A 24,724-nucleotide genomic window follows, 5' to 3' on the forward strand; every position below is an offset into this window, starting at 1 on the left:
AAATTAATCATATTATTATTTTTAACTGCATTAAAGTAACTTTGTGCGAGTAGCCTACTTCAATTTCAAACAAGTATAAAATAGATTTTTTTTTTAAATGCAGCATTGGGCTGTAATTGTTTGCAACACAAACTCATTGCATGTATCTGTGGTACTTGTTTCAAGCATGCAAATGAGGATCCAAGAGATGCGATGTGGGAGTCAACCAACTTCCAAGAAAAACCAAAAGAAGCTGGAGTGGGGGTTGCTTGAGAGTCAGTTATGGATCTGCTTTGGCCCAGATCACTTAAGTGCAATGGCTGGTTTCGAAAGGCATGCTGTGGCTGGTTTAATTTTATTAATAATAAAATATGATGTTCAGAAAGTTCCCCACATTTATTCCCTGCAACTTGGTGCAGTAACAGCAAACTATTAGATAGTTGCTTCAGGTCTGCACTTGCCTTGATAGAAGCAGCCCTCCTCCAATTTGACTGGATACAGAAAAATAAGTCAAAAGGTTTTACAGCAGCATTTCTTAACAGATAAGTTTGCCCATCCTGGCATTCTCTCCATGGCTGTACAGTCATTTGCGTACAAAAGAAGTTATTTTCTGCTCTACATTTCCTCCAAATGACTAAGTTGGCTCATCTTTGCTCATCTTTGGTTTTTTCCAGCACTTCCAATTTGACCCTCGATTTGCCTGCCTGTAGATATTTCTCATCATTGACTTGTTCTGGGCAGCCCCACGTCTCTTTCGAAAAGGATTAGCTGGCGGGTGATCGTTGTTTGTTTCCATGGGAACTTGCTCTTTGCGGTTGGGTGTGCCTGTGTGTGCTTTTGTCCCACTCATCTAGGAGTGAAAAGAACAGGGAAGAAAAAGAGAGAGAAAAAGAGGAAACTACTTTAAATCTGATTAAAATTCAGGGTGTGAAGTTTCTTGTAGAGTCTACCTAACTTTGCTAACATTTGCTCAGAAATGAAAAACAGCGAAACACCTTCTTCCTCCCCCTTAACTCAGTCCTAAAACAGTTAAGGGTGGAGCAAATGACATTACATGATATATTGCTGTGAAGGGTCTGCTTTATAGGAAGGAATGTAGAAATCTGCCTTGTCAGGCCATTTGTCCATCTAGCTTAGCAGTGTCTACACTGACTGGCAGCAGCTCTCCAGGGTTTCAGACAGGGAACATTCCCAGCCCTGCCTGGATATGTCAGGGATTGAACCTGTGAGCTTCTGCAGATACACACCCCTGCCTTCATTGGATACTCAGCATTTTTGTACAGTATTACCCCTTCAGCTGCATCTGTGAAAATTCCAATGATCTGTGATCTTGCTCCTGGCTAGCTACTTCCTGAGTTACTATGAAAAAAGACACAAGTAGAGCTTTCAGGAACAAGCGCTTATATCTTAGGTTTCCCGAAAACCTACAAGTGATGTGGAAGCCTTCTGATGTTTTTGCATTTAATCAAAGGCAGCTGCCCTGATTTGGTGTAGCTAGATCTATACGATAGGTGGGAAAAAACTTCTGGGTTAATAGCTTAAGCTAATAGCACTTTTGAGATGCATAATTCCACTGGAGGCTGTAAATAATATAAAATAATTTCAGGGCAGAAGGATCTCTGCAAGGAACCCCAGAGCTGTTGCCTCTTAGCAGAGATAATAGTGGGGTAGATGCAGCAGTGTGGCCTGTCTGACTTCCTTATGAGCTGCAAGAGATTGAACATTTTCTCACTGCTTCAACTATATAGTTGGAAGAGACTGAAAATGTATACATTCAGTGGAGCTGTTTAGTTTTATTTACAAAGAAAAAAAAAGAAACAACCACCCACATAAAATTATATGTTTCTAACTGGAACAACAAAATCATGTTTTCCTACATTAGAAGTAATCACACAGCCACAATCAAGAAAAACACAAGGCTCCTTTTTTTTTAATGGAACCACATACCATTTTCTAAAACTACCAAGAGTCTTTGTGGTTCCTTAAAAGGCACATGTGTTTGTGGACTAGGGTCCACTTCATCAGATATATGAAGTGTTTACGCTACATATTACTAGCCACCCTGGTATCTTTCATATGTCAAAGGTATGGAACAGAAAAGGAATGAATACATAAAATCTTCACTTGGCAGATATACACAAGCACACCTATATACTGGAAAAATATATGTAAAATGATGAGATCAAATGGCCATGAAATACAATTTTTTTTTTTTTTTTAAATGACAATGTTATGTAAAATGTAATATTAAAATCTCACCTTCTGGTTCTTCACAGGGTTTGCTGGCTTTGGTGGGAAAGTGCATGGAACTCGCCCTTGAGCAAAATGATAGGGCAGAGGGATGTTGGGATCTAGTGGCACCCACGGAACTGAGAGGGCAGAAGGTATGCTGGGCAGGGCAGAGTGAGCTGAATGCAAGTTGTACGTTGCTCGGGTGGCTTTTCCGTCGCAGCTCTTATAGATGGTAACAGAAGAGTCTCCTGCTGCATGAGCCAATAGGTAAGAGCCCTCCTGCAAACTAAAAGTACAAATGGAAGCTAAAATGGTTGGCTTTGTGGCTTTGAAGCAAATGAACAGTACAGAAAGGGAAGAGCACAAGGTTATTCTGCTCCCATTTGCCAGATGTACTGCATTGGAGTAGGCACTCTAGTGTGATCACCACAACATTAAGAGCTGTGACTTGTACAAGACTAAATGTTCTACCTCCTGCACTATGCAAAGTCCTTTGAAAGCAAACACAACTTGCACATAGAATCCTCACCACCATGCTGTTTTCCTCAACCACTGGTTCTGGGAGGAGGAATGGAGAAGGCTTTGTCACAGTTAAGTTCAAGCAGGTAGCCAGGAGTGCCAACTGTTTCCTATGCTCCCTCCATTACTCTACCACCTTGTAGATTTCACATGGGACTTTTAGATCCAGTCAACTCCAAGGACTGCTTAGCACGTGTCACTTTCTTCACAAACACGTATGTGTTAAATAAATAATATATTGGTTAAATAAATAAATGTGTTTGTGAAGAAAGTGTAGGGGGGAACACATGTACACAGGTGATGCACACCAACTTCACATGCTTACATCACACGAGGGTATATTCTACAGATGAAGTAGCACTCAGCACTTGGGAGTGATGGAGCGAGGAGAGAGGCAAGCAAGCTTGTTCTCATGCCCAGAACTTGCATCTCTGACATAGAAAATAGGCTGCTTAGCAGTTGGGAGTCACCAGTTCTTCCAAGGTGCTCAATCCATAGGAAGCCTGTTCTCCCCTGCCTGACCTGTATGTGGCCCCCCAAAATGGTTCCTTCCTGGGCACAGAACTACTGGAAAGGGGTGCTTGGTGGAGGCACACTAACATCCAGAGCCTGAGCCTTTCTATGTATCACACCCTGCTTCACTGCTCTGAAGCATGCTAAGGCCTGGGTGTGGAAGACAGTGCATGAAGGGGAGCTTAGGGGGGAGAGCCCGAGAAATAGCAGCACTGTGAGTGCATGCACAGTCTGAAGGAGGACTGGCAATCTTTATATTCCCATATGGAGAGAAGAGATTCAGCAAGGAGACCCAGGTGAGAGCTGGGAGAAAGGCTGCCACAAGCGAAGTGTGTGGCTGGCAAAAAAACATGCCTATGGAGAACCCTATGCTGTTTGGCAATAAGCACAGTGCATTTTTGTTGCTGTGTTCAGCTCTATTCTCCTCTCCTGTTTGGTTTCAAGATGCTGGATTAGGTCAGTTTATTCCTACTGTTGACAATCTTACCTTGTGCTTGCTGACTATTCACTATGGTTATTTGCAATTGTTCATACCAGCTTGGAATTGTGCTAATTATTGCTGATTGTCCGACATGTTGCAAGTTACTACAGCCACAATCCCATGGAAAAGTGCCATATAAAAAGATTAACAAAAGAATGAATGAAAATCTTTCAGATCAGGTCAGGACGCTGGCTAAACAAGTGCAGAATTCTCCTTATTTTGTTCCTCTGCTGGATAGCTTACTGGTCTGTGAATGTGGCTTCTCTCAGCCCGGGTTCTTTTTTTGCATTGGGTCTGCCTAGCACGTGACTTCAGCCCTGCCTTCCCTTCATTCTCACAACCTTGGCTCAGCAGCTTTCATGGTTCTTGATCCTGGATTCTGCTACCCACGCCCCTTTTCTTTTCTTGTTGCCTTCCACTGCATGGCTCCCTAGGACCTTCCAGCTTGTGATCCTTCCTTATGCACCTGGAGCTCTAAGTCTGCAAGGGCTTTTCTGGTACTTATGACAAAATTAGCATAGGACCATGGACCATTTAGAAATAAAGTCAAAGGAAATACATACCCACTCACTTTCTTCAGTATATGTTGGAGAATATTCAGCGAATTTGCTGGCCTGCATGTGTAAATTTATTAATGTAACAGGATGGTTATATACCACTTAATCATTCTTAACTTCTAAGCAGTTTACCTAGGATATAAAACATTCATCTTAAAATGCTGATAAAAACGATGTTAACTTGATTTTAGTGTCTGATCTTATCAAAATATAAACAGACAGTTGCTAAAAATGTACATAATAAAATTGCATGTTAACATTTTATGTCTGGGTAGGCTTGCCTAAAACAAAAGACTTTTAGCAGGTGCTGAAAACAACACAGCAAAGGCCCCTGCCTAAAACCAACAGGTTTCTTGCAAGCATGGAACTAACACTGTTTGTACCTATGTGGTGCTTGTAAAAGTGTCAGTTCCACACTTACAGAAAGATTAACATTCATAAGCAACAAATAATTTGAGGGAAGTGTTTCATGAACACGAAAAATTAGTGCATTATAAATCATTGGTCTCTCAAAAACATATACACATACAGCTACATATTGTGAATTCTGACAAACTTCCCTGATCAGTTGACCAGGCTACTCAGCTCTATACAGCGGTACCTCAGTTTTCGAACATAATCCATTCCGGAAGACTGTTCGAGTTCCGAAATGTTCAAAAACCAAAACCTCAATATGGAAGCCTCAAAACGGAAAACTCAATACGGAAGCTGTGTTTCTTGTTCGACTTCTGAGGTGTGTTCGAAAACTGAAGCATTTGCCGTATTGGCCTGAATATAAGCCTAACTTTTCCCCCAAATTCCAACCATAAAAAGTTAAAGTGTGGCTTATATTCACAAACGTATGGTGTGCAGCCAAGAGCACAGGGCAAACAGTGCCAGGAGCGCGGCAAAGCGACACCCGCCTTGTGTGTAGTCCCCCGTCCTCTCCAAGGCCAGGGAGGGAGAAAGCAAGGAAGGGGAAAGGCCGTTGGCAATGCAGCGCGGCTCCCCCCCCCATATTTTCTCCCCCCCTCCAATTTTAAAGGTGCAGCTTATATTCGGGCCAATTATGGTACTTCCAGGCTTACAGCAATCGAAAACCGAAACGTTTGTCAATGGAGATGTTCAAAAACCGAAGTAACACTGTACTGCCCCATTCACCCACCACAGCACCAGACATGTGGGAAATCTGGCAAGAGAATCTCATATTACATTTTTTCACAAAAGTTTCAAAATCATGACAGCAAAGTGAACATTGGAAGTGTGTGGCCTGTGTCACCTGACTGTTCAGAACACACACAATGACGAAAGAAGCCTGCTTTGGCAAGGATTCCACGTGAACTGAAAGTGCTACCTATGGTTTGATGGGGGAAATTCAACTGACAATAAAGGCCCCCTCCCTCAACTTAATGTCATCCAATTTGTCTATTTGGTTTTACTAAATGATCCATCAGCTTTCTGCCTAAGTATATCATCTACCCAAACCATAACAACAAACCAACAGGTAGCACCTGGTGAAGCGATAACCCTGTACTGTATTTTATTTGTATCATTAACATGTAGAGTTGGAATAGAGAATATACCTCAAACAGGGTGGTCACAACGTTATAAAATAAAAATGCACTGTTAACAGTGTAGTAACTTGAGGAATGACATTTAAAAGGATGTGGCTTGTTCAGACATGCTTCTTCTTCTGAAGCTGTCATTAACAAATACCTTGTAAATTTTCTACATTATAGGAAGCTCACTCACTTAAATGCGCCAAATCTTTTTTTCAGCCCTTCTGCAGGCAGTTGCTCAAGCAGAAACAACTTTGAAGTCAAGGCATCAACATGACCTGAAGAAAAGAAAAAATACCAAACGGTTTCGCAATGAAAAATGAGGAACTGCACAACAAAGATGAAGGAAATTCTCAAGTAATGGAGGAGAGACCAGCATTTAGATTAAAAGATCATGACACAATCACAACTTCAATAAAACAAAACTAAGAACTATAAAGAGAGACCAGGTAAAACAAACCCCAAAATCCTGATGGCTACCATCGTATTGTACTTACCCAGGAGTGAGTTCTACTGAACCCCCTAAAACAGCCATCTTTCTAGTCTCAGGCTACTCCAAACAGCAGCCTTAAATGCCATTGGTCACCACTGGGCCACATATAGGAGCTGGTGGCTAGTAATGTACTGGTTTCTTTTTTAAAAACTAACAAACAAAAACATCCACGGACCACCCTCTAAATTGTTCAGCTATCAATCGGTATTGCTTGCTCTAAACCTGTTTAAATCTTTAACAAGGAAAAATGCATTGTTAGTAGGCTTTTCTGGATTTTTCTGTGTAAAGAATCAAACATTTGCTTTTTGAAGTGCAGAAGTCTGTGAACCATTAATAAACTTGAACTGAAAGTTTCTTTCTGCAACTAATTTCTTTGATTCATCTCTGTACACAGAGATGGGGAGAGTATTTAAACACTTACTTGTTTGAATGTTCTGTCACTTACTAACTAATGCAGTCTTGAATCTGTATTGTGCTTTGTTTGAATTTCAGTTCAGCCATTAAATGTGGAGCACCTTTCCAGCCACCGCATGTGCTTTACCAAAAGCACTCTGAAGTTAGGTAAACTTTACATAGACATTGTATTCGACATACTGCTATCAACTCCAAGCAAATGTCAATTTCCTGACAGCAAGATTATCAGTCATACTTCGTGGCTGGTTACACAAGAAGGAAAGATTATCAAGAGGTGGGGGGTTGTTTGTTTTTTGGTTGGTTTGCTTTTAAACTTTATCCCTCTAACCAAGAAATCCCTGTGAGTCAGAGGAAGAGAGAGGTTGGGAATCCTCAGTCTGCATATTTTATCAGTAACTCAACTACCTTCAAAGAAGCATTTATTTATTTATTTATTATTTCCAGTTATGTGTGGGGTTTTTCTTGCCTTGCCCTACACACAAAAACCCACAAAGCGGCTTATAAAATGATGAAATGCAATATCATTAAAAAGTAGAAAAAGCCATCTGTTCATACTTGTGAAACTGATTTAGTCCAGCTCTTAAAAATCACAAGGGTAGACAAATTAAAACTATGCTGTGCTGCTGGAATGGGGACCTGGGATATGTTTCCATTTTGCTAATTTCCAGAGCTGGTAAACTTGCTAACTCAGGGTGCTCAATTTTGAACAGATTTCTTTATTCCAAGGAAAATGATCTCATAGTAGCAACTGCTCTGCACAACTAAAGGTAAGTCCTCGATGGTTAAATCCAGTCGAATTCAACTATGGGGTGCGGTGCTACTCTCCACTAGCCAGTAATGGAGTAACAAAAAGTCTCTCACCCAGCCCTGTATTGTTGTCAGCAGTGCAATGAAGGGTCATGGGCAGATAGCAGTGAATAAGTCTATGTAGGAAGGGCACTGACTATCAAGAATCTGCCTTCAACACTCCAAATAATGTTGCTTATGGTCATGATGACCCTTTTGCTTATGGTCATGATGACCCAATTCTTTGATTCTATGAAAGGACCAAAAATCCAACACACCCAGATTCCTGTTCTCTAGGCATACTTCTGCTAAGTACAGGCCTGATTTTATTTTTTTTCTTACAAGTTGTGCAATACGTTACTTGAGAATAGCCTTCTGGGATCAGTTGTTTCCAACAGTAAGCAGCCAGATATCTCTGAACATTCATAAGCAGCACATGAAGGCAATGACTTTGTTCTGTTTAGCTCCATCTTCAAGAGACAGGCTGCTTCTCAAAAGGGATGCTCCTTTTAGCAATCATAGCTAATAGACTGATGGTCCCTGGGGTTTTTCTAATCCCTTTAAAAGGCCTTGTATGCATGGGGCTGTAGCGGATCCCACCGCTAACCACCAATTAATATGTAGCAGATTCATCCTGCTCCCAATTAAATATAGCGGACCCACCTCACAGTATGCCAATTAAATGAATGTCTGCAATTTACCACAGGCTATCTTGTGTGAGAGAAACTGCGATTCAAGGAGTCTCAGGCAGGAGTTAACCAAACAAGAGAAGTTTTATTTACAAAGAAGAAGAAGAAGAAGAAGAAGAAGAAGAAGAAGAAGAAGAAGAAGAGGAGGAGGAGGGAGGAGGAGGAGGAGAAGAAGTAGTAGTTGTTGTTGGTGAAACAAAGTTGGGTCAGGAGATGTGTTCTTTCAGGTAGAAGTTAACTTATTACTTAAGCTAAATATGATTATGTTACAGGCTTAAGCACAGTAGTGCAGGCACATCTTCTCTTAAACTCCGTTTACTCAAAATCAGCTGTTACACTTCAGTTTCTGTTACTCCTTTCTAGGTCCTTATGCTTAGGTCCGGCAGATGCTTCAGGTCAATGTTTTTAACACAGTTTATTAATTTGGTTCAAGAGCAAAGGGGTCCTTTTTGTCAGTTAACTAGTAATCCCACTCCTGAGGTATTCGGATTAGTATAACAGACCCAAGGCATCACTTCACCCCTTGTTACTGGCTAGGGATTCTTCTTTTCCTAGAAGAACTCTCCCCTCCTGGCTGGAATGAGACCCAGGTAGTCTGTATTCCCACAGCTTCTCCCTCTCCCTGCTCAAACTCAGCCCTCCAGATAACTCCTGTCTGTATACCCTCCCAAGACACTCCACATGGTCTTCCTATCTTAAACTACGAGGCTCTTTCCTCTCGCTAGAGTTAGTCTCCTCAGTGTGGATGTTCAACTCAAATCAGAACCGGCTCTCCCTCAGTCAAATCCTATCCTAATCCCCATCTCCCAAACTACACCCTATCTCTGTCCCTCTCTCCAATCTCTTTCCCTTCTCTATCCCTATCCAACTCTATCCCTCAGAAACAGCTCCTTTTATTCTCCCTCCCAAAGTGCTGGCTCCACCCCCCCACCGAGTGGCTGTCTTGGTAGCCAATCAGAGAGGCTCCAGCCCCTGGTGGAATTCTGAGGGACTGCATCTCCAAACTCTGGCCTGGCTCTGCTGTCCATCAAAAGTGCAATTGCCACATCTTTGTGCCCATGAATTCCATATGCATGTCACAGGACTTAATTACATATTGGAACATTCAGCATAGTTTTTCCATTGAGAAATTATTCCCAGTTGGCCATTTTTTTAAAAAAATGGTTATGTGAAGAATTTTGCAGAAAGAAAATGACAGGAAGTTACGATCCCCTTAGTGCAGGATCAGAAAATATTAACCCAGAACAAATCAACTTATGTTCAGAAGGACTGAACTTACCAACTGTAAATGAACTTCTTGAATGTAACAAACTCTCTGTCCACAGACGACATACTTCACCTTCAGTTAATGCTTCCACTCCATAGAAGGCTTGATATTCTAGCTTTGGCAATATGTAAACTGGAAAGTACTGCAAAACCAGAGGGGAGGGGGTGTTTTCACTTGGTTAACACATTTTTAGTCTATATACTTCATAAATAACCAGAATCTGATTCACTGCCACTGCCAGACTGGACTTATGTGGGACCAGGCTGGGGTTCATGAAGTCTTCCCTTAAGCTGAAAACTATTTTGAGATGCAAAGTAGCAAAGGAAGTAACTTCTGGGTGATTATCTTTTTTGTGAAGGTTCTACAATATGCACACCAGCATAGCAACTCCCGCTGGCACAAGGGGGTATGCGCGCACCCCCCCACACCCACCCACCATGGAGGCGGGGCATCCAAGTGCATTGCCTGAGCAAATGCATCCCTCCTGGGAGGGAAGCAGCTGGAGTGCGCCCAGGACTTGGGAGCAACACCTGCAGGCCGGCACTTACACGCCTCTCCTGGGTGTCCATTCCAGGTGCCCTTCCAGCAGTGCGCCCCATGCTGCTTTTTCCGGCAGCACTGCGCCCGCTTGTGACCAGGAGGGATGCAGCAGCTGGGGTGCCCTGCAGGCTGTGCACCACCCACGTCCCACCCTGCGCTGAGTTTTCAAGCAGCGCTGGGCCCACCCGCTGGAGGGTACCCTGCAGCCCATGACACCCTGCCCCACTTCCTCTGCTATGCAATTTTTCGATACAGGCATTGTAAGGATATAAATGTGGAAAACTTAAGAGAGCTGAGAGTCTGCCTCCCTTCAGCTCTGTAGCATCAGGGTAAATAAATAAATTACACAGTGGTTCTCACCCTTTTGTATTCTCTTAAGAGCACCACAGCAGTAATTGCCACTGCTGGAATAAACAGTCTTGAGGTCACAACCACACCGTGGTTTCAATTTTGCATAGATGCATATTTGTAATGGCTCTATATGACATCATCGATACAGTGCATTCTACTCACATTGGGAAAGTTTGTTATGGATAGCCACAATCTAAAGATACTGATTATATGACCTGACTTCATTGTACTTAACAACATTTGCACCTATGTGAATGGAATGCACGGGGTATTCTGAAAATCCAGAAGTGCAATGCTGCCACCTTTAGGAAGTTCAAGGACAAAAAGAGGACTAAGATATTTTGAGGCAACTCCCCACAAACTAATTTTATAAGCATCATTTGTGTTACTTATCTTCTGCAGAGAAGCAATAACATTTCCCCAAATGTTACCAGCATGAGTTTGACCAAACTGCGGGAGGCAGTGGAGGACAGAGGTGCCTGGCGTTCTCTGGTCCATGGGGTCACGAAGAGTCGGACACGACTAAACGACTAAACAACAACAAATGTCTCTCCAATTCTTAAGAGGATAAACCCTGCCCCTTACATTTCACTGTATGGCATTGGCAGTAGAATGGTTCATATGCTATGACTGCACAGCAGAAAGGAACAAAACAGTAGGGATTTTTGAAATGGAGAACTTTTATTTCTCTTTGCAGTACATAAATTCTGTCAGTGCAAGTTCTTTGTATGGTTATAGTATTATAACCATAATACTACCTTGAGCCATCAACCCTAGATTCTGGTTTGAACTGTGGAGGCAATAGGTCCATAGATCAGAAGCAGAGCACAGTGCTCCTGGTTCAATTCCTGGCATCTCCAGTTAAAAGGAAATCAGGCAGCAGGGCTGGAAAATTCCTATTCTGGCTGGTAGTCTAGCACCTGTACTTTGAATGAACTGAAGTGTGAGGAAACTTCAAAAGTGGCCTCACCTATACTGGGTTGCAATCATCCAAACAACAAACAACTTTCCAGGATGTGGATAACAGTGGCCAGGGCCTTTCTGTCGAGGGAGCAGCCTTAGCTGGAGAATGGTGTTTCGTACTACAGATGCCACTGAGGCATCTGCAGCAAGGCATGGATCTAACACAGTGCTTCTCAAGCTTGGGTCTCCAGCTGTTGTTGGACTACAACTCCCACCATCCCTAGCTGGCAGGACCAGTGGTCAGGGATGATGGGAGCTGTAGTCCAACAATAGCTGGAGACCCAAGCTTGAGAAACACTTATCTAACAGCACCCTCAAGCAACAAAGCTGATTGTTTATGGAGAAATGGAGCCCCAACCATGTTGTTCACACATCCCAAGCTGCAATGGAGGGGCCTCCAATCATCCTGGGAGGCTCCTCATCTTTCTGCATAGCTGGCACAACAACAGAAGCGGCAACAAATTTGTGTGCTTAGCTTACATGATCAAACAAAGTGTCAGGAAAAGCATCATAAGTAGTTTTTCCCCTAACTTCCTTCCGTCATAGAACTATAGGACTCTTTTAATGAAAGGAGTCTTGGAAGACAATGAACTACACAGATGCCGCACACAAGGAGCTGGTGGAAAGGGGTAGTGGGGAAAGCAGCAGCACAAGGAGTCCTCATTTCCCCATTCTCTGCTTTGTTGAAGAAAGTGGGACTTGCAGCTGCTGCCAGCACTCCAGCACAGCATGCAGGTCAGCCACCCAGAGTGTGGAGAGGCTCAGAGGGAGCTGCAGCTAAAGCAAGAGGATGCTGTTGGGTGGGAGCTGGAGTGAAGCCACTAACTCAGTTGATTAAGGAGAAGACTCGTAATCTCAGGGTTGTGGGTTCAAGCCCCAAGTTGGGTAAAAGAGTCCTGCATGTCAGGGGGCTGGACTGGATGACCCTCATGGTCTCTTCAAATTCAATTCTATGATTCCACCTTCTCAAAGTGGACCAAGCTCTGGCTGCTGACCAAGGAGGTGGCAAGTGAATTGGCTCAAAGAGAAAACTGCATTCTTTTACATATCTGGAAAAACACGAGCCCCACTTAACACAAAAGCTTACCCTTTTGACTTTTGCTTTCTTGTTGGATGGCCTCTGTTCTACTTTCTGCACAGGGCAGCGCACCAGTAGCTGCAGGTCGCCAAGGCTGAACAGCTTGTAGATAAGATTGCCCTGTTGAGGAGGTTCATATTCCAAACAATCTTCAGCTGCATCCCAAACCACCTCTTCCCAAAAGAGAGAGTAAAAAGGCAGTTGGTCAATATCTCATCACATTCACTAGGCTGCGCCCATTTAAAAGGTGTATTTTCTGCCCTGTAACATGTAAGGATGCTGTCTGACTAATGGGTACATTGGATTCAACCTCAAAGAGGAAAGTGCTGACGGTTGGCCAGGATGTCCCAGAAGTTGTTGCACACCACCTGGATTCTGGTAGTGCTTTGCCCAATCAGGGATCACATTCTTAGCACAGCCACCAAAAAACTCACCTTTTTGAGATCCCTGAAAATATGATGTCCAGGTAACCTTGGGTAAGTTACTGGTATCCACAGTGGTACTTTGCTTGGGCTCCATAGCAGAAGGTACTTTTGATGGTGGATACCCCTGGTTTGGTGCAGGGCTTCTTTCAGAATTCATCTGTGGCTGCTCTTGTCGGTGTGGAGAAGGTGGCTTGAGAAGTTCAGCTTGCATTTTCAAAATCTGCCCAACAGGATCAAATTCTTTAGACATCTGTTCACAATCTTTTTTGGACACAGCTATTTCTTGAACTGGAATCCTTGAAGGATCTGTCAGTTTTCCTAACAGGGCTTGTTTCGAGCAAGGAGACTCAGGAGTAACTGCTTCAGGGCCTCGGTCAGAAGCAACCACACTCGATTCACAGTCAGTGCCATTTTTATGTCCTGTGTCAATTATCAAAGATTCCTCATCTGTGTCACTGCAGCAGGAGAGAATGGATGAGTTATCATCTTTGGCTGCATAAGCCAAACCTCCTTCCTTGAAGTTATCTTTTTTATCTGAAGTTAATAAGGTATTCTTGTCCAGAGTTTCATCTTTGACGTAAACAACTCTTTTGCCATCCAGTTCAATTTCCATCAAATTGAACCCTTTAACTGATGAAATTGCTTCACAGTCCAAACCCAAGACACCACCACTTGATGCTGGAGTCCTATTAAAATCCTGTTCTGTGCTTAATTCTAGCCTCCATTCAGGGCCTTTGCTCCTTCCTTCTCCAACATCACTGTTTACCTCCCACACTGACTCTTTCTCCATTTTCAGGTGCTTTGATAAGATTTTTGACATATATTCATGTTTCACAGGACTGCTCTCCGGTGTAGAAGGCTTTGTTGTCAATGTGACATTGGTATGAATGTCTAGGCTGATGGAGTCGGATGTCTGCGAGCTTGTGCCACTGTTCATGTTCAACACTGGTGCTTTCTCCATTTTCACATGCTCTGATGATATACTGGCAGGTTTTGCAGGAATGTTATCCAGTTTAGAAGCATTTGAATGCTTAGATACAGAACCAAACGTCTCTAGTTCTGTCACATCAGTGCCAAAGTCTAGATCCACAGAGTCAGGTACTTGAAGCTGTCTACCTTGGCATGCTTCAAGTGGTGCTCCCAGCTAAAGAAGGAAAACAAACCAAAAAAATACATAGAGAGCCACTCTTAACAGTGAACAAAATGATCTGCTTAACAGTTAATATATGAAGCCTATTCAGTATTTCTGCATCAAAATGTTTCAGGGGTCAGGCTCAGACACAACAATTTCAATCTAACAAACCATGGTTTATCAGACCAATTATTTTTTATTGTGCTCATCTTTTTCCTCCTATTACTCTCTCTTGTCATAATGGAAAACATTCAGAAATTGTTAACAACAGGTCCGAACTGGGAAACTGTGGCTTAATCTCAGATGACAAACCAGGATTGGATCCGGGCTTGCATTCAATATAATAAATCACAATTTCCTTGTTTGGACATAATGGAAACTGTAGTTGAATTAAAGCACAGTAAGAGAAGGAAGTGAGCACATGTTCTGACAAATTGTGGTTTATTAAATTGCAATTGTTACATCTGATACAAGCAAAACAAGGGAAATGGAAGTGTTTAGAAGGTATACACTGGAAAGGGGAAAACATTTCAAAGATTTTCAAACCCAGTTCATCAGTGAGGAAAACATGTTCTTGTAGAAGGATTTGCAAATTAGCTACCTGTTCGAATTTTGCCTCATTTTCTGTTATTAAGGCACATCAATGGAAATAGTGACATTTAAGAGCCAGTGCTGTACTCAACACTGTGGTGTACTTGGATTGTGAAGAGCTGTGTTCATAAAGTCATGAAGCCCACTGTGTAACCCACACTCAGCCTAATCTACCTCACAGGCTTGTTGTGCAGATAAAACTGGATAAATAGTACATTGCCCTGCGCTCCCTGGAGAGAAGGGGGCACTAACGTCACAAGTACATACACGGCCACCCTAAATGCCAACATTTGTCATCAAGAAAAGCCACATTTTATTGTCAGAATACAGGTTTAGGGAAACCTGTATCCACTGCATAGTACAGAGTGTGATGTAATGACTGAGAATGTTGGGCTGGGAACAAGGAGACGCTGGATGGAGCTCACTAGTTGACCATGGACCAGTTACTATCTCTCAGCCTAAACTACCTCACAGGGAGTAGTTGTAAAAATAAAATGGGAAAGTTTCATTTATTTATTTTTACCAAGAAGGGAATTTCTCCAGGTAAATCTTGGAAAGATTCCTGTCTAAAACCCTGGAGTGCATCTGCCAGTCTCTGCTGGCTTAGATGGAATAACGGTCTGACTCAGAATAAGTCAGCTTCCTGTGTGTTTATCTGGCAGCCATGCAGAACAAAGATAGAAAATCCTTGTATACAGGGGGGCAAACTGAGGCAGGTTGAAAAAGTTAAAGATCTGCAGAGACCCAGCCCACCCAGGTACTCAGCATGACAAGGGGCACCTTCATTCTGCATGGTGAAATGCTCTGTACCGATGGAAACCAAAGGTAAAGCACTCTGGAAAAGACTCTGGTAAAGCTGGATCAAGAAGAGCTGGATGAAGATGAGTGTTTGCACTTTTAAGAAATGTATCCATGCAACCCTTGATGACTTAAAACTTCCCCCACCCCAAAATATAATGGGAGGTTAGGACAGATATTCTGTAGCAGATTTCTATGCAGGATCAGGGAACACAAGATATCCAGTACCATTTCATAAGTTGCAGGAAAGTTAAATTCTCCCTTGTGCTCAATAAAACTAAATAAGCTTAAAAATGGAACTCACAAGTCCTTCAGGTGGGTTGTCTAGTATCGCAGCATGTGCCAAAATGCTTGATTTTTTAGTCATGTGGAAATCTGCCAGAAATTCATGATACAAATGGTTCTTTTCTCTCATGGCCATCTCTTTCTTTGGGAGAGGGGGATCAATATAGGCAACTTTGACTGGTCTGAAACCTTTAAAGGAAAAAAAAAGTGTATGTTCACTTCCAGTAGCACAATCGTTATTTTCTGAAGCACCTCCAAAATGGAAAACTCTTTCGTCTAGCGAGTTTTCCGTCTTGCAAGGCATTCGTCTTGCGGGGCACCACTGTATATCTGTGCACCTCTCTCTATAAACTTTGCAATTTTGCTTTACCTATTTTTCCTATTCTTCGTTATTTCCTGATGTTTGTTAACAAATTTGCTAAGTCTTGTTTTTGCTGCAACATAGTAAAACACCCCTGGATATTACTGACCTTTTTCCCACTACAAAGAAATCTCCCCCTCCCCCTTCATTTCCAGAATAATTCCAAGAGATTAATAGCAAAACCCTTAAGCATGTCCAACGCAATCCTACACATGTCTACTTAGAAGGAAGTCTCAATTAGTTCAACTAGGCACCCCCCCTCGGTATGTGGGTACAGTTCAAAATTCACCAGCATCTTCAAAGAGCTAGCAGGAAATGTTGTCAGGGCAATAATATTCTAATTTTATATCTGCTGTATGTATGAAAACACACAATTTATATTATATGCACCAGAAAATAAGCACCAGCCCTTTGGCTCAAAATATATTTCTGTGTGTGTGTGTGTGTGTGTATATATATATAAATAACATGCATATACCTTCATTAGAGATGATTTTCACAGAAACCGGAAGTTCCCACTGTTCACTGTAACTCATACCATTATTGTTCAACAATGTAAATAATGACTCACTCGTCAGCACTACCTGAGGACCATATTTCAATACAAGTTTTTCAGCATTTGGATCTGTACTAACATCCTTTTTGAAAACAAAATGAGAAAACAAAGTGTAAATCAGAGTGAGAGCAATATGACATTCCACTATTAGACATGAAAGTACTTGATCCAGCAGGGGAAAATATTATGGGGGAAAATCATTTGATTTGAGGACAGGGGAGAAAGAGGAGCCAAATTTCTAAAGCAGGGATCAATATATTTATTAATACTGCAGATATATTTTCATGGATTCAAACACTAATGATTTTAAAGATGGAAGCAACTTCCTTGCATGCATGATTAGATGCCCTAATAACTCTTGGAAGAATTCTTTGGCTATAGTGCACTTTTAGGTAGTGCATAAAACCACAATGAAAATAGAGCAAAATGCCAAAGGCTTTTTCAGAACAAAAGCTCATTCACTCAGTGTTCAACTTCAGGTCCCCATATGTTGCTGGACTATTGGATAAGATGGCTAGGGATGCTGACAGTTGTGGTCCAACAACATCTGGGGAACCAAGGTTGAAGAACACTGATTAATGTGGACATCTGGTTCTGAATGTACTGTTCCTCTAGCAAAAAGTCTTGCGTGCCCACCAAAGGATCACTTCCAGCTTAGTGGAAGATCACTACACAAGAAAATTGATTCTCAAACCCAAAAGTGTAAGCACTTAGGTAAGCCTCTGCAGAGGTTCTTGTAAAAAAAACCTGCTTGCAGTGCACTGGATTTTACATGTTACACACCACATCTTGTTTATTAACTGAGTTTCTCATAGTGTAATGCGACCCCCAACATCTTGTGGTTGCTCCACTGCAAGAAGCCTTCAACTAGCACTTGTACAACCATTCACACAACTGCACAAACACATTTTTTTCTCTGCTCCTTCAGTTCTTTGGATCCAAGACCAAATTAAAACTTGTATCTGTCTCCATTCACCTTCCATTAAACTGTATCAGCCACTACAAAAGTCATTTCTGATTAGATGATGTGATGTACATTTTGACAGAAAATAATCACTAGGAATAGTTTGTTAAGAACAGCTGGTTCACAACTGAGGGGTTTGTGTGGTCATAGTTCTTGCTGACAGCATACCATTTACTTACATTATGAAGCATTGAAGCCCTCTGCTCTGGAGTTGCAATGTGCACCTTATTTTTATGGTTATCAGGTAACTCTATTGGTGCAGGCAGTTTTGGAAAGTATCGCTTAACAAGGCTCACCTTTCCCTAGAATGAAAAAAGAATGAAAAAGGAGAACCAACACTTTTGGCTCGGCTTCCAAATGGACAGAAAACTTCAGTACAGTCGTACCCTTGGTGTCAGGGCCCTGCCCTCAGCTCAGAGGCGAGAGGTGGAAGGGCAGTTGTGTTATAGGGAACCTCCGAAAATCTTGCAAAGCAGTTCCTCCTCTGGCGAGCAGGAAAGCCCCACCTCCAGTGGAGAGGAGGTGCAGGACCAGGAGATGGTCAACACTGAGCCTGAGCAAACCGGAGAGGAAGAAAGTACCCCTTTGCTCCATTTTTATATTTAATTCTCTTTAAAAATTTTCTTAATCTTAAATTTTTACAGCTGTAGTTCTTTATATCAAATCCCTTGACATCTTAACATTCCGAAATTTTACAACAGTTTTTAAGATAAATTTGCTAAATTTTTTTAGCAAGGATTGCTAAAAGGATTGCTAAAAAATTTTAAAACAAGGATGCAGTGAAGGGGAGGTATGGGGAAGTCGTGTTATGTTTGTTTGTTTTTTGTTTGTGTTGTAAAATTAATAAAAATTATTTAAAAAAAAAAAAAAAAGAAAGTACCCCTTTGCCAGCGCCCATTCTGCACAGTAGGTTCTGGCGCAGGGAGGGGAGGAGAACGTTGGGGGTCACACGACTGTTATGCTGGGGGAGGTACAAGGACCGACCACTCCCAGATTCTGCTAGCGATTGAGCCAGACATGAACTTACGACACTCTTCACTGTAAATAGTTTCCAGAATAAAGCCTGGAAAAGACAGGTTTGCCTGTTTGCTCTCAAGCAACCACACCACCACCTGACACTTGGTTTTTGAAAGAGCTTAGTTCTCAAATGTTTTCGTTCCTGAATGCCGCAAACCCGGAAGTGACTGTTCTGGTTTGCAAACCATTTTTGGAAGCTGAACGTCCTACGGGGCTTCCAGTTGGCTGCAGTAACTTCATGTAGTCAATGAAAAGCTGCACTTTGGTTTCCGAATGTTTTGGAAGTCAAACGGACATCCGGAATGGATTCCATTTGACTTCCAAGGTATGACTGTATGTGTTTCTTTCAAGATCACACTCTTAGTCAAATGACTAATGTTACACTCAGACTGCTCAGTGGTCAGAAGACTTATTTACTCCTGTGAAGTATGAAAAGCTACCTTCAACAAATGGCATAAGAGAATTAAGTTCTCAGACATTTGAGATCCATACTTGGAACAATTTGCATGAAGTACATGTCCAGAGGGCTCTGCTGGAATCTATTCCTCCCCCCATCTCTTTTCCCTTCCCTAACAAACTCCCTTCCCTCTTTTAGTTTGTTCTGGCTGTATTCACTTTAACTGTAAATAATAACACTCAAACTGTCCAATGATGAAAAATGGTGCCCGAGTGACAGCAGCAAGCAATCACTAAATAACACTGAGCAAGCTGGAGTTAACTCTTTATTATATATATATATATATATATATATATATATATATATATATATATATAACCCAATCAGAGACTGTGCCTGCATGCCCATCTTTGCTCCTCCCACTTCATGACTCTCCTGGTTCTGGGAGACCAGAGGCAGGAAAGCTTGTCACAGCAAGAGGGGGAAGACACCTCATACCTCTTCACAAGCCTGACTCATCTCTGCTGCTTGCTCTCCCTCCTCTCCTGTCTCTGATTCTGGACTGCTCCCTGCCAGACTCTCCCCCCTCACCAAGCTCTGTTACCTCTTCAGTTTCTGACATCTCCTCCTCCCAGTCTTCTCCCTCTGACCATTCATTGTCGCACCACCACCAATCCCCAGGCTGTGAGACTTCTTCCCATAGGGGTTCCCCAACTTGTTCCTCCCACTGTTCCTCTGCGTTCAACCAGTCCCTGATACTTGAGTTCAGTGCCAGAACTGTCATGAGAAGTGCCCTGCCAGTCTTCACTCAGTGGCAGAGAACCTGTGAAAGTCTCAGGTTTAGTCCCTGGCATCACCAGGAAGGGCCAGAAAAGATCCCTGCCTGAAACTCTAGAGCACCAGCAACAGCCAGTGTAGACGATGCTGAGTTAGAGGTAGCCTTAGTATAAAGCATTTTCCTCCAGAAAGTACAACTTACCAAAGCAAGAAGGCATTTTTCCAATTTAAATGTCAGTTCTGTGCAGAACTTTCCTCCCATGATGCTGGTAACTTCTTGTAGGTTATAGCATTCAGGATACTTCGTCACATAACCAATACGAGATGCTAAAAATTTCTTGGAAGGTAAAAGAAAATACAGTTCTAAAAGTGTGCTTTCTGCAACGGTGTCTCAGAAATAATGTACAGCTAAATTACAATGGAGTTTCAGTTCTGAAATACAAGCAACTTATAACTTACACAAGAGCCTCCCAGAGACCAGTAGGAAATCCTGAGAGCTTAAAAGCTCTCTTCTGGGGGTGCGGGGAAGACCCATCCGGTGTGCTGCCTCCGGAAGGTAAGAGTGTGCTTGTGTGTGGCATTTGAGTACTTTTCCATGTATAAAACTCCCCCATGTATAATTGGGGACTCAATTTTAAGAAAATAGGGGGAGATGGCTCAGAGTTGTTGAGCTTTTGGGGGCAGGGGGAGGAAATGCCGGCATCCGCTAAAGCATCGCCCACTTGCCGCACCGACAGTCGATCACCAACAGACCCTTCCCGAGCAGAAAATCACTAACTCGACTGAGAAATGGTGTCAGCTAACAATCGCGCATATCCCAGAACAGCCGCCGCCAACTGAGGCAGTGACAGCCAATCCACAGCAGTCCTTGCTGCAGAAACCAATCACCAACCCAATTAGAGGAGAAGCAGCCAATCCAAAGCAGCCCTTCTAGCAGCCAACAATCAGCCACTAAATCTCTTGCTCGCGGCTGCAGCCAATCACGCCCCCTCCTGCCCAATCCACTATCCATATATAAGATGAGGCACACTTTTGAACATTATTTTAGAGTAAAAAAAACCCTAGTATTATACATGGAAAAGTATGGTAAATATATTTTTGCATATACATGCTATCCCTGAAACATAACCTCTGCATAAGATGCAAGTTGCTTCTATTGCATTTATTACTGGCAGATATATACAACTTAAATATTTGTTGCTGTTTTGAAATTAGGGTATGTGTTCCCTCAGAATATATATATTTAAACATCTTACACATAGCGTCTCTCAGCTAATAAAACCTCGTTTCCTATGTAGTTTTCAAACTATGTTTTTAAAGGTCAGAAAGGAGCAAAGCAACCTTTTACAGCTATTACCTTGGTGTAAAGCAAGGCCTCCTCTGAGATGTTATTATAATCTTTAGAGCAACTTCTGGCAGCATTTTGAGCAAACTTCAAGAACTCGCCAACTTCTTTGCTTACAAATTCTTTCATTTGCTAAAAAACAAACAGAACCTACATAATATAGCATATTTATTTTTTACATTTATAGATAGATGTAGATATATATAGATAGTAGCTATTATTCACAATCCTAATGTGTTGAAAGAGACACATTTACTTGGGCTTTAATAGGATAACAAGACCAAGAGACAAGGCTGTGTTGTAGTTTAGACTGAGTTTACAAAAAGAATACACACAACAGAGATACAACCAATGCTTTTTTCTGGGGGTACTCAAGCGTATGAAGTACTGGCACCATTTTTTTCTAAAAGAAAAGCACTGGATACAACCAAAATGTTGCACCAAATCCTTTGTTTGCTCCGCACAGCCCCTTGCTTCCCCTTATCTGTTATCTTTCCTCACCATTCATTCTCTTTCTGGCTCTCTCTTCCTCATTCCTGGTAGTTTTTTCTATCCCCTATCCCTTTTCCCTCCTCTTTCCTTTACTGCTCTGCTGTCACTCAGCACAGCATTCCACACCAACCTCCAATCAAACTTGGCTGCTGCATCCTTCATTTCTCTTCCTCCTATCCAGCTTTCTTTCCAGCTCCCATCCTCTGCTTTGTTTTGAAAGTGCCTTGTACAAATTCAGATGGCAAAAAGAGTCAACAGTGGACTGCATGCACACTTCTCCTGCCAGCTCCATGGCAGCCACATACACAGGCATAGTTCAGAGTTTTGCATATTTAATAAAATTTGTATGCCACCTGATTCTAAGGGGCAAAAAAATCAAAAGTGGAACAGAGGAAGCTCCAAAGCAGGACCCCAGGGCAACAACGCTCTCCCCCGAGAACTGGTACTCAGAAGCATACTGCCTCTGACAGAGGTGAAGTGGAGATGCCAGGGGCTGAATGTGGGATCTTTTGCATGCAATACACACACTCTGCCACTGAGCTATAGCCCTTCCCCAAGGCCGCCTGAAATCCACCTGCTGCTCCACGAATGTGGATTTGGTGATTTTCATCATCTATCAGGATTCATGAGTCGCCAAGCTACTGCAACCTCTTCTTCCTTTGCAATTCTCAGTGGGGTGGGGAAAAGGGGACAGATCTACAAGGCAAACTACTTTACACAAAACTTTTCATGAAGCAGCCATAGCTTGGCTGGAGAACAAACATTTTGCACCTAGTAAGGTAAAGGTAAAGAGACCCCTGACCATTAGGTCCAGTCGTGGCTGCACGCTCATCTTGCTTTATTAACCGAGGGAGCCGGTGTACAGCTTCCAGGTCATGTGGCCAGCATAACTAAGCTGCTTCTGGTGAAACCAGAGCAGTGCATGGAAACTCCGTTTACCTTCCCGCCGGAGCGGTACCTATTTATCTACTTGCACTTGGACGTGCTTTCAACTGCTAGGTTGGCAGGAGCAGGGACCAAGCAACAGGAGATCACTCCGTTGCGGGGATTCGAACCACCAAGCTTCCGATCAGCAAGTCCTAGGCTTTGTGGTTTAAACCACAGCGCCACCCGCGTCCCTTTTGCACCTAGTAGGTAGAGGTATATCCCTAGCAGCTCCAGTGAAAAAGGATGTGTGGAGAAGAACTTGGAGAGAGCTACTGCCAGGGAGAGTATTGCACTATAAGAACAAGGCAGCTTCCTAAGTTTATAGAACTACACACAGTAGGCTTCATGTGCCTGTACTTCAATCAGACACAACACTACTGTTTCCATGAAAGGCTACCTAGGAACACTTGTTCATCTTATTAGCAAATCATGTCACTATTATGGGAAATAGAGACGGAACCCTTACCAGATATTGTAAATGATCTTTCTGCTCAGATGGATCAATCAGGCTGGGATCAGCATTTAAGTATGCAGACAATAGAAATAAGTATCTCCTCTGTTGTTTCTCTGTCAAACTAGAAAAGTAAGGATAGGGGACTCTAGGCTCTTGAAAAGATGCAATTTCTGCTGCAGATTGGAATGCCACTTCAGCTGGTTTTACCGCGGGTTGCCCACCAGAAGACTTGTTTTCTTTTGATACATCTTTTGATATATCTTCTGTGTGCCTGAAACAAATACAGACAATTTTTTAAAAATGTAGGCAAAAGAAGACCAACAGCCTTAATTCTCATTCAACAGGGAGCATAATTCATATTGCTACTGCAACATTTTTAATACCTAACTTTCTAACAAAAATTCATAACTAGTTTGGTCAAACCATCACGTTTATCTCTTTCCCCCCAAAAAATATTAAAAACAAATGAAACCCGAATGACTACTTTGAAGAAACACCACCAGCTTGGTCAATGGCCAAGATCCAAGAAATGACTTAAGTGAAATCCTGCATATGTTTACTCAGAAACAAGTCCCACTGTGTTCTTTCATTGTAAGTAAGAGGCTCATGTGAGCTCATTTTTTGACTATTTTTCAAGTATCCCCCCTCCCCCCTTCTCAGCTGTATAAGTAATATGTCAGACGGCATATGGAGTGGTTCTATGAGAAAAACAAACATAAAGGCCCCTTGGGCTCATGAAATTTGATTTATGGCACTTTGGATCCAGGCCAGTTTATGTTATATAAATGCTACCCCACAGCACATAGGTCCTCAAATGGTGCTATCAATTATACAGATGATACTCAAAACACTCTAATGGGTGATGGCTGGCTTACCTCTTAATTATTTAACATATAAGCATGCTCAGTAATAAGCACATTTTGGATTAACTAAACTGAGTGTTAACTGCTGATCTAGTGAAAAAGAAAGACTTGATTTACACACCAGGAAAATGTCTCAACAGTATCATGTCTACAGCTCTTAATAATACTACACAGCTGTCTCTCAGAATGAGAGAACATGTCCATCCTTGTGGCACGAACTGGCAAATTTAATTAAGCTGCTACACCAACAAGATGCTGACTCAGATGTGCCTGATGTAGGAATGTCAAGTGATTCTAGCAGCTTAAATTAGCTACATTTGACGAGGAGTGGGACGGCAGCCCATCAGGATTATTTCACGGCGTGCTGCTGTCAAAGCCTTCAGCAGAATGCAAGCCTAAATCACTTCGACAGCCCCCTTTCACCTACATCGCCAGCCTGTTCTTTATTTAGACTGACCCTTTTGTCAGCAGACTCCCTTCTTCCTCAGATCACAGCTTCTATGAGAGAAGGGATGCATCTCAGGTGCGAATCCACACATTCTTGGGAGCACTATTCTTCCATCAGCAGCCTTTGTCTCTCCATGTCCTTAAAGGTGGCATCATGGAATACAGATAGAGCCACATTCCTGTATTCATGGGGGTGACTATCTGTTTATATGTTCTAGCAACTACATACTCCTCACTTACTCCTCCTCCCCCCCAAGTTCTGCCCTAAACTGTTGAAGCCACAACCACAGCCTCCCTTAGATGCAGTTAAGGAAAGCTCTCTCTCTCTCTCTTTTCCCGCTCCCCAAGTTAACTCCTGAGACGAAGGGGGAGATACTGGTCCCATTTTCTCTTCACAAGTTACCGTATTTTTCCCTCTATAACACGCAGATTTCTTCTCCTAAAAAGGAAGGGGAAATGTCTGTGCGTGTTATAGAGCGAATGTGTGGTCCCT

General features: G+C 42.4%; 1 protein-coding gene across 3 annotated transcripts; it reads right to left on the reverse strand.

The window, feature by feature from the left end:
* Window positions 1–303: 303 nt before the first annotated feature.
* ICE2 (interactor of little elongation complex ELL subunit 2) lies at window positions 304–23,068 on the reverse strand. 3 transcript variants are annotated; one of them, XM_081838838.1, is made up of 13 exons: window positions 22,934–23,068; window positions 21,061–21,180; window positions 19,906–20,040; window positions 17,692–17,814; window positions 16,564–16,630; window positions 15,651–15,820; window positions 12,835–13,969; window positions 12,410–12,573; window positions 9,481–9,610; window positions 6,013–6,097; window positions 4,288–4,338; window positions 2,239–2,497; window positions 304–829 (listed from the first exon to the last, which is right to left on the reverse strand). In XM_081838838.1, exons 2-13 carry the CDS (start codon window positions 21,175–21,177, stop codon window positions 614–616), a joined length of 2,652 nt encoding a protein of 883 aa, XP_081694964.1. In that variant the 5' UTR covers window positions 21,178–21,180; window positions 22,934–23,068; the 3' UTR covers window positions 304–613. The 3 variants fall into 3 exon arrangements, 2 of the variants coding, with proteins under 2 accessions (XP_081694964.1, XP_081694963.1); XM_081838837.1 differs by having other exon boundaries at window positions 16,471–16,630; XR_014150838.1 differs by lacking the exon at window positions 304–829 and having other exon boundaries at window positions 2,399–2,497; window positions 4,288–4,413; window positions 16,471–16,630.
* Between the last annotated feature and the right edge of the window lie 1,656 nt (window positions 23,069–24,724).

Source organism: Podarcis erhardii, assembly GCF_964252035.2.
Source record: "Podarcis erhardii genome assembly, chromosome: 14".
Lineage (NCBI taxonomy): Eukaryota > Metazoa > Chordata > Lepidosauria > Squamata > Lacertidae > Podarcis > Podarcis erhardii.

What these genes read in the sequence shown, in the direction of transcription:
- ICE2 (XM_081838837.1), bottom strand. Translation starts at nt 21,177, where the DNA reads ATGAAAGAATTTGTAAGCAAAGAAGTTGGCGAGTTCTTGAAGTTTGCT. An exon ending in AAAAATGCCTTCTTGCTTTG is followed by an intron (nt 17,815 to 19,905) that starts GTAAGTTGTACT and finishes TTTTCATTCTAG; the next exon opens with GGAAAGGTGAGCCTTGTTAA. An exon ending in TTTTCAGGGATCTCAAAAAG is followed by an intron (nt 12,574 to 12,834) that starts GTGAGTTTTTTG and finishes TCTTTTGGGAAG; the next exon opens with AGGTGGTTTGGGATGCAGCT.